The following is a 9,914-nucleotide window of genomic DNA, read 5'->3' on the forward strand; positions in this document are numbered from 1 at the left end:
CTCTAGATTAGTATCATCTCTATTTGTCCACATTACAGAAAAGTGATCCTTTCTGCGCTCATGAAATGTTGTTAGTTTGACCGTACAGTTTACAGATGTTTTCTTTGCTACGAAAAGGGCCAAACCTCACAATCAAAATGAATTAACATCGACGAGTACCAACAGACTGCACTAAGGCATCAAAACTCAAATAAAAACTGTTAGATCCTTCAATATTTAGGTCTTAAATGAAAAGTTGTTCATGCATATTTAAAACTAAACGCCTCTCACATGTTGTATTCTGTGTGAATCCCTCACAAGGCCCCAAATAACTGTGTCATGTTTCTCTGCTTCTGCCAGAATATTCTGATTTGTGTATTCTCTGATGAATGCAGAAGCAAACAGCTGTGGGAGAGAGCCACACACCATTAAAGACACATCATCTTTATTTTTTTAACTCAAGTATTTCACATGCATCCACAAAAGAATAACAATTTAACACTGAAAACTGTGATATTGAAGACGGCTGGATGAGTGTTGTTGGCACGCTTGAACGCAGGCTTTAAACAATACTGGCCTACAGGACTGAGTCCTTTTGTCCAGCTCTCAGGCTTATATGGGTTTGACACAGAAATTCACTTAGTGTTGCAGAGAAGTTTAACATTATCAGCTTACTGTCTAGATTTCGACTGCTCAGCTACGGACTAATCTTAGCAAAATTACAAAATAAGGCAGCTGCGTTTATATAAAGACACAAGACACTGAAATGTTGACAACTGGAACTCAAATGACAGTGACGACAGCTATATAATAACATCTAGGCTTAATGAAAATCCCTAAATAAATCCCAGGAGTAACAAAAGTTCTCCAAAATGTCCAGGTCCCTTTTCATTTTTGGTCAAACTACACTGCAGGTAACGTCCCTTTGACTTGATTCCCTTCTGCTCGTCATGGGTGAGACTGAATAAAAAGGAGAAGCAGTGGGTGTTTTTCCCTCTAAAATAACGTCAACTAACACAAACACAACGTTTAAAATCACAGGAGGTTCTTTCACTCGTTCGCGTCAGGAGCTGCCCATCAGTGACCTGCAAAGACACACAGAGAACATATCATTCAGCAGCTCACTTGTATTTGCATTTGAACATTGGATAATTAAATCACTGCAGCAAGTACACAATCCGTGCAGAGTACAATCCGTCCTAATTTGTGTGAAACGTGATCAAGTGTACCAACGAGGAACTGCAGTGTTCCCGTCCTCATTATTTAATAACTGAAAGAAGTCTGACCTGTGGAAGGTCACTGTTAGACCATCTCATACTGGTTGTTGGTGATGTATCGAGACAAGCAGCAGGACAGGAAGATCCCGATGAGCTGAGACACAAAAGGCAAAAAGCAGAGACACAATTACAATCACAACACAACAAATTCCTCTTAGAGCCCGTGTCCACACAGCGTTTTTTTTTTTCGGGCAGAAAAGCAGAGTGCTGAGAGGAAAAACACTGCATGTGCGTCTTGTCTCTATGACAACAATATCTTGACAACTGCCGCTGTATGACCAGACTGCCCCTTTGAGGTTTACTGTCCGTTTGTTTTTTATTTGAAATCAGGACAGCAGAGCGAGGAGGGTGTGGGTGCATGACATGATTCATAGGAGACAAAAATATGGTGATTATTATCGCAGAGGCCGCCATCGCCTTTCACTCGGAGCGACACAGCAGCCGCCGATGCTCGCTCCTCATTGGGAACAATTGAAAAAAAGACTGTGGCACTCAGAAAAAACGCTGTGTGGACACAGGCCTTAGTTCCTAATAGGTAAGGAAGCAGAAGAGTGCAGAGAACAACCACATCTGTGCTCAGACAGGCTATAAATAACCGTCCACATTAGGGGTGTTAATGATTAATCGTTAAAAAGAATTTATTATGAACAAGGGCACACATACATCAACAAGTACGTATCTTACTTATCAAATATATAAGAATAAATTATAAAATACTGATTTATAATATAGAAAAATACAAGTACTTTGTCATTCAAAAAGCACAGAAAGACACAAAGACAGTCCATACAAACTGATATCTCTACATTTGAGCCATTTAGCAGACCCAGTATGTGTTGGATGTTGTTGTGCCAGCTGTTGAATATTGACAGATGGGAGCTCCACAATTAAAATGAAGTCATCATTGTGTGTTATCTAGTTTTAGTGTTGTCGTTCAAGTAACTTAGTTTTTACTATATCTTTTCATTTCTAAAGAAGCCTTCTCTGATTTTGGATCGAACACAGATCATGTTGCTGTTTAAACATATTTGTACACATTATTAATGATAAACAGATCATCGTTCGTTAAGGCTGCTAGCTATCAATTAAAGAAATTGCTTTACATTTGCATACTTAGTAGACATGGAGGTAATTTACATAACTCATTCACAGCATGTACACATATTTAATGAGTATTTATTGCTCTGCACTACTTGTTCTGTTTACAACACACTGAACAGTTGACATGTGTACAGACTTTTATGGTGATGACAAAAAACTGTCCACACAACTGCTTGTGAGCCCTCTAGTGGTCCGCAAGTATATTTGGTAAAATATCATTTTTTGTGTGTGTTTCTGAAACTGTATGCGACACTGAACGACTCCAAATCCTCGCAGTGAGTAAGATGGCAACAGAGACAATGATGAGTGAGTAGGCGAGGCTATTTTGCAAGACCGTCATCTAATAAGACTATAATTTGAAATATACAGTTTTTGGGGATGTTGTTGGTGAAGTTAATGCCTGGTGGTCCGTGACGTTTTTTTTTTTTTATTGGTCAAGTGGTCCTCGGTGTGAAAAAGTTTGAGAAACACATGTTCAACGTGGACCTGCTGCACTCAGTTTTATAATATGATCGCTGATAATAATCACGTCACGTTTGTTTTTACAGTCGTTTTATCTTGGCTGTGAAAACTGCTATCTCCTTCATTACTTAATAATCAGGAGTGAACAGTAAACTGAGACTTTAGACACTTAGAGGCAACATGTATACATTTCACGCTGTGGTGGACCGTAAATACTGTACACCAGTTTAGTTAAAGGTATGCCGTGGAGCTTTCTGGCTGCTAGTTGAGCCATGAAGCAACGCTTTAATGAGGGGGTCCCAGTTTTGTTCATGCTTGTGCAGCAGGACGTGAGTGACATGACACAAATTCCTGCCAATGAGGAAGAAAAAAGGAGGATAAATACAACAAATGTGCAAGTAAAGGCAGGAGGAAGAAAAAGAAGAAGAAGAGTGCAAGAAGGTAAACATGGATGTAAACAATCCAAGTTTTGAAAAAGGTTAACTACACCCTCAAATCCTGCAACAACACTCTCTCATGCAACAGAGGAGTGAGGAGGCAACGACTGCAGGAGACAGTCTCATGTGCCGGGTCAGTGGACACGGGTGACACTGACTGACCACTGCTCAGTGTAGCGTGGACAGTGACACAGAGCTGTTGGTCAGAGCTAATGAGCCATGATCAGCTACTGTCATATCTCTCTGTTTCGCTGCTGGAAAGTCAGGGAGTGTGGTGGCGCTCTGACCGTCACTAGAAGCACATTTATGTCTTTCTCAGAGATGTTGATGTGCTGTGTGAGGAGGTATACTTGTTGCAGCTCTCTGGTGTGTGTGTGACTGTGTGTGGGAGTGTCAGCACATAAAATGTCTCGCCTATTACATCTTGGTTTAGGAGACGCCAGGGAATGCAGTGGAACCGAATAGTGAACGTAAACAATAACTTCAGTCTGGAACTGGTTTAAACTGGATGTTTACTTATTTATCTTTTATTTTTGTAGATATTTTTGTCCAATATGTGGCCGAAAAAAGATGTGAAGCAAAAAACACAAACACAGAAACCTTTGTGTTATTAAATCTGTATACTTATGCTCATTAGTGTCACATTTAATACAGATGTAATGTGCAGTGTGTGACAGTGAAATAAATATGTGATTTCCAAAAAGCCTAGATAGAAATATTTTTGCTGACAAGAAATTATTGTAAGTATTGGTGTAATATAGACCAAGTGCTGCTGTAGGCTATGGTTTTAAACTTAAAGGTGTGGCGGTACTGGCTGTAAATTGCCTACAGGCCAGCCCAACCTACATAAAAATGTAAACAAAAAACATAACTAGGGGAATGCCCAATGTCCACTAGGACAATAAAGGACAATAAACCCATAAATGAACAAATGCCTCCTTTGGGTATAATAAATAAATGCCTCTTCTACAGGTCCCAGGGAAATAAAATAGTAAACTGAAGGTGTAAATCCATCTAGACGTCGCCTGACTCGTGTCACTGAATCACTAGACCTCAACAATCTTGTGAGTAAAATGGCCAAAGTTACGAAAAACATGACACATCACTGGAACAAGCGAATTGTGCTTCAAGCCATCTGGAGTGCACCAATCATTCTGTGACAAAGTATCTGAAAGAACGACATGTGATGTACCTGAAAGAACGCAATCCCAAAAGAGATCCCGGCGATGATTCCCAGGTTGGACTCCATCACATCGGTCACCAGTGTGAAGCAGCCCTACGCAGCAGAAAAACACAACGTTTATAGAGTGACTTGAAGCTTTCTACAAACACAGTTGGGCAGCCAAGCGATGACCCACTTGTTCCTAAAAACAAACTTTATTTAAACTACATGAATATCTCGTAGTTGTGAAGGCAGTGAACTCACCTGCGTGTACACCTCTGACGCAGCCTTCTCGAGGTCTTTCAGGGTTTCCAGTGAGCATTTGGCGTTGTCTCTACAGCAGCTGGCAGGGACGCCCTTCTCTTTAAAGTACTCTGTGTCGCCCCAGTCGGTGAAATTATGCACCCCGCAGCAATGCAACTACATGGAAACAAATTTAATACAGCGTTGTAACAAATGTCAAAAAGTGTTTTGATAAAAGAAAAAAAAAAAACTGGCAGATATTTGTTTTTTCGCCACGATGCAATGAGTGACATCACTGCAGATGTTTTAGATCGACCTCTGGGGGAAACACCTGCAGTGACCAGAGCAACATGAGAGAGCAGCAGTGCTTCTCTGTTCTCTGTGCCCTTTTAAAATGTTCTTATATCAACAATAGTTCTTTGGTTTGTACAGTGCGACACAAACAAAGTCAGATAAGAGCAACACCATTAGTGTAATGGAAAACCGCCCACTCACAGTCCTCTGGATGGCGTCGACTGCAGAGCTGCTGGTGTCTGTGCTGTTGTAGTTCTTCACAGCGTTTTTATAGGCAACACCTAACTTGGCCTTGATCTGGTGAATTAAAAACAAAACAGATGATATATTTTAATGAGCTGATGTGGTTCACTTTTTAAATATATCTGTATGTTTTGGGGCGAGAAACTCACCTCGTGTCTGAAGATAAAGCCTGAAACACCGGCCACAAGTTCAGCCAGGAACACCAAGGTCAAAAACATGGCGTACTGCAGGAAGCATACAAAGAAAAACAATCACACAGGGTCACATGTGAAAGGAATACTTCAGGGAAACTTACTGCACACTTCACCGACCAGTTTGAGCATCCATGGGCTGCCGCGGCACGTAGCGAAGCAGCCGAACAGTCCGAAAATAACGATGATGGCTCCGGTCCCGATGAGGACATATGGTGCATTGGTGCTGCTCTCCTCAGACGCCAGAGAGAAATAGGCCTCCAGGCTCACCTTCCCCCACACCCCGACGGCCAGCAAGATCACGCCTGTGAACTGAAGAAGACAGCAGGGAGAGTCAGAGGCGACCATCAAAGAGCCTCAGAGAGGTTTTGTTAGGGTTGTCTCCCTGACACAAGACCTAAGATTAAAGGCTCGAACACACTCGGTCAATTACACACTGCTACGGTCAGAGTTCAGTAGCAGTCTGTCAAACCAGAATCCTTTTGAATCTGAGTTTGCTTTCATAAATTTTAAGCGACAACAGTGAAGAATAACTTCATGTTTAAGAAGTAAAATAAAAACAAGAACAGGAAGAACACAAGATTTGATCAGATTTATAGATTTGGGCTTCAACAAATATGGATATTTTTACAGACTAATTTCCTGCTTTCAGCTTCTTAGACGTGAGGATTTTGTGCTTTTATAATTGTCACATGTGATATTAAAACAGTATTTTGAGGTTTTTGACTGTTTATTACTGTCTAATTTAAACCGTGGGATCTGGCAACTAACTCGCAATGGACATTTTTTAATATTCTCTGACGTTATTATACATGAAAAAAGTAAAGTGAGCAAAACATGAGCAGATGAATTCATTTTAATGCAACAACTAATGCGACTATTTTTAATTATCGGTTAATATGCCGATTATTTTGTATTGTATTCGGAGTATTGTCAAAAAATAGATATATGTTGATACATATCAACTCTGAATATTTGAAACTGAATTGAATTGAAGTTAAATATTGAAAAATGCTCAGTAAAATATCCCAGAGTGCAAAGAAAAGTCTTCAGATTGCTTCCTTTGTCAATTTTTTGATTATCTAAGTCATGACGCTTGTCTGTGCATTTTATATTTCTATATTTTCTTTGGGTTTTGGTCTGAAAACAAGCAATTTGAACATGTAATCTCGGGCTCTTGGAACCTGTGATGGCCATTTTTCCACTATTTTCTGACCTTTTAAAGGCCAAACAAATCAGAGAAACTAGGGCTGCAACTAACCAGTATTTTCACTGTTGATAAAACTGTTGATTATTTTCTTGATCACTTGATTAGTTGTTTGGTCCATAAAATGTCAGAAACTGGTGAAAAATGTCAATCAGTGTTTCCCAAAGCCCAAGATGACTTCCTAAAGAAATTCACTTAACTGTCATGGAGGAGAAAAGGCACCAGGAGATATTCACATTTAAGAAGCCTGAATTAAAAAGAAACTACTCACACCAAATAATCTCTTCCTTCAATACTTGGCGATTAATTAAATAGTTGACAGCTAATTAATCATCGCAGCTCTAAAACAAATAAATCAAAAATAAAATGTTTGTCACACTAGTGATAATGAAAATAATAATGAGTTGCAGCCATAATTAAAACCCAACCTGTCACAACAGCTAACCTCTCATATCTGTTGGTGGAGGGAAACGCTCTTCATGTCAGGTCTCCCGACGCAGCTCTCAAATTATGTATATACGACCTTTTTCGCGTGCCGAGCTATGATCATGCATATCAAGCTAAACAGACAGACCAATGATCTGCACCGAATCCAGCAAATACCAGGGATACTTTAATTAAGACCCTCATCGATTTCCTTTATTAAATCGTCACTGTTCACAGGCGAGGAAATGCAGATGAGAAGCAGCAGAGCTCTGACACACAACATGCACTGAGTAACACAGGATAGAGCCGCCTCTCCTTCTTGTGTCAGTCAGAAGACATATGATTCACGGGCTGCAGATGATTCATTTACCTGGCAACGTATCAGTGAAAACACACCTGGGATACCCCCTCGAGCCTCAGCCTGCGGTTTAATCATCTCAGCATCTTTTGCTTTAAGACGGCCCATCACACAAGTCATTAGCCTGAGGGGAGGCATTAGCTCAACCAGCCGAGAGCAATAAATTGTCAGATAAAAGCACTGACCTGAACTTTGTGTTAACAGCAGTAGGCTGAGATCGCTGTTTGCTCGGTACAAAGATTAAAAGAGGGAGACAACGATAACAGCTCATTTTCTTCTGAAGACAAGCTTATGTTTATATTTTCATTACATGTAAACGGAGCTTTAACTCGCAATTATTCTTATAATCAGTTATTCTTTTTATTAATCAATTTCTTAGTAAAATATTCGAAAATTGTGTAAAATTATAATGTCCCACAGCCCAAGGCCATGTTTTCATATTGTGTATTTCATTTGCTCAACAGTCCAGACTATAACAGACATAGAAAGGCATCAAATTAAAGCTGCGACGACGACTCGATTAACTGTCAAGTCGATCGACAGAAAAATAAACTTTTTTCAAGTTAAAATAACAAAAACTTTCTCGCCCTTGCTCGTCAAAAATGAGATTTGCATCTATGTTTTGTCTCTTGTGACAATAAACCTGAATATCGTTCAGTTTTTGGACTGTTAGACAAAAAAAAAAAGACATTTGAAGATTGAGTTTTGGTTTTTGACTGTTTTTGTCCCTGACATTTTATTAAAAAGGGGCACTATGTAGTTTTGGGAGAAGAAATCAAAACTCAGAAATTTAATATTTACAAAAATTAATGAGGTAATAACACAAACTCAAAAATATCTATTTTCACACAAGCAAAATAATGTCCCCAGATCACAGCTTGAAGCTAGGAAGGTGGCAGGGTCCGCCACGTATAAACAAAGTAAAACAGTGTGAAACTGTGTTGTCCTTAAAAGTCAGTTTAGTTTATTCAGTCATGAAAACAACTAGTTTGTTTATTTAGTTTGCTCAGGCATGAAACAATGAGTGAAGGTGGTTTTCTTAGGATTAAAAGTCTTCCCTAAATCTACAGATTGCACCTTTAATTTAAGATTAATCAAGAAACAAACCCAACAGATGGAAAAGTCACAGTAATAAGCCCTAAATTAGCTTCTCACAGGGGATTATTAAAAAGTCACACAGCATTTCTGACTCGATAAACGACTCCTCAATCGATTAATCGAGCACACTTTGCAGTTTAAATTAAGTTTGGCTGCAGAACAACAAGAAATTAAAATCTGACCTTTAATGGACAACACAACACTTCTAATAACTAACTTATATTTAGGTTAAATGTTTTAATTTCTCAGTGAGTGATATAAACAGCTAGCGGCGGTTTTCAGGACTAAGATGTTAATAAATGTGTCTCGGTCCGTTTCAACAAGTGGCTCTTCAGCACTGACTCCTCTTCTTCTTCTTCCTCACCGCGGACATTAACTCAACACTCAGCTCCCCGTCGTGATTTTTAGCCTTGTTGGCATCGGCGCCTCGCTTTGAGCCCATTGTTGCTGCTTTAGCTCGTCGTCCCCCATTACATGTCGGCAAACTCACCCAGAAAATGAGGCTGTAGGAGATGAGGAAAGTCTTCAGGCAGGTAATCACCGGCTTCGTCTGAAGCCGTCGAGATGGCGGCGACATGGTGCTGTTTGTTGTTTGTTTGTTGTTGTTGTTGTTTTAACTTAAAGCTGGACAAAGAGAGGTGGGGGAAAAGTTGAGCGAACAGCGCCCTGAAGGCGAGAGGACAGAGAAAACTTCGGGGATAGATCCAGAGAGAGAGGGGGAAGTGTCGTCACCGGCTCAGATTCACTCTCCTGGAGGATCAACACATTTCCACCGTCCGCAGCGGCGTCAAGCCCGCGGCCATTTTACACACACGTCACCCGCACGCACCGCCTTCAGAATAAAACACCACCTGTGACGTTTTAAACATATTTAGCAAAACTCCTTAAAATGTAAAGTACATTTACTCTATTAACGCTACTTAACTGCAATTTTTAGCTATTACAGACAGCGGGGACCTTATTTTCCTCTGAGAACAGCTTGTTTACTCATTTCCGAGTTTGTATTATTCCCTCATTAATGTTGTAAATGTTGAAATTCTGAGTTTTAATCTCTTCTCCAAAACTACATAATGCCCCTTTAATGTCTTAAGAGTCACTGCCACCAGTTTTACCAACGTTACACTTTTATTTTTTTAACTTGATAAAACGTATGCTTTTATTTTGAGGGCAGTAGCCGTACTTCCGGTCTGCTGCTGTCTGACTGTATAGATAATGTGCTCTTGGTGATGTGACACTTTGTGGGCTGTGGACTGAATTACATCAGCCAGGCAGCCTAAATCAAAGCATGGAGCTCATAAGATCAACATAAAGATTTATTTTATTCCCTTTTTTTTTTTTTTTAAAGAAAAGAAAAGAAAAGAAATATCCAATTTCTCCTGAAGTTATGATCTGGTTGTACATCTTTTGTGCTTACTGTGGGACACATTATCAGTAAA

The 9,914-nt window shown here is 39.8% G+C and overlaps 1 protein-coding gene across 1 annotated transcript; it reads right to left on the reverse strand.

Moving 5' to 3' along the window:
* Window positions 1–407: 407 nt before the first annotated feature.
* On the reverse strand, window positions 408–9,175 carry tspan6 (tetraspanin 6). The gene is made up of 8 exons (XM_073487304.1): window positions 8,969–9,175; window positions 5,510–5,701; window positions 5,348–5,422; window positions 5,157–5,252; window positions 4,683–4,838; window positions 4,449–4,532; window positions 1,266–1,350; window positions 408–1,064 (listed from the first exon to the last, which is right to left on the reverse strand). Exons 1-7 carry the CDS (start codon window positions 9,053–9,055, stop codon window positions 1,282–1,284), a joined length of 759 nt encoding a protein of 252 aa, XP_073343405.1. The 5' UTR covers window positions 9,056–9,175; the 3' UTR covers window positions 408–1,064; window positions 1,266–1,281.
* Window positions 9,176–9,914: the final 739 nt, after the last annotated feature.

Source organism: Pagrus major, chromosome 18, assembly GCF_040436345.1.
Source record: "Pagrus major chromosome 18, Pma_NU_1.0".
Classification (NCBI taxonomy): Eukaryota; Metazoa; Chordata; class Actinopteri; order Spariformes; family Sparidae; genus Pagrus; species Pagrus major.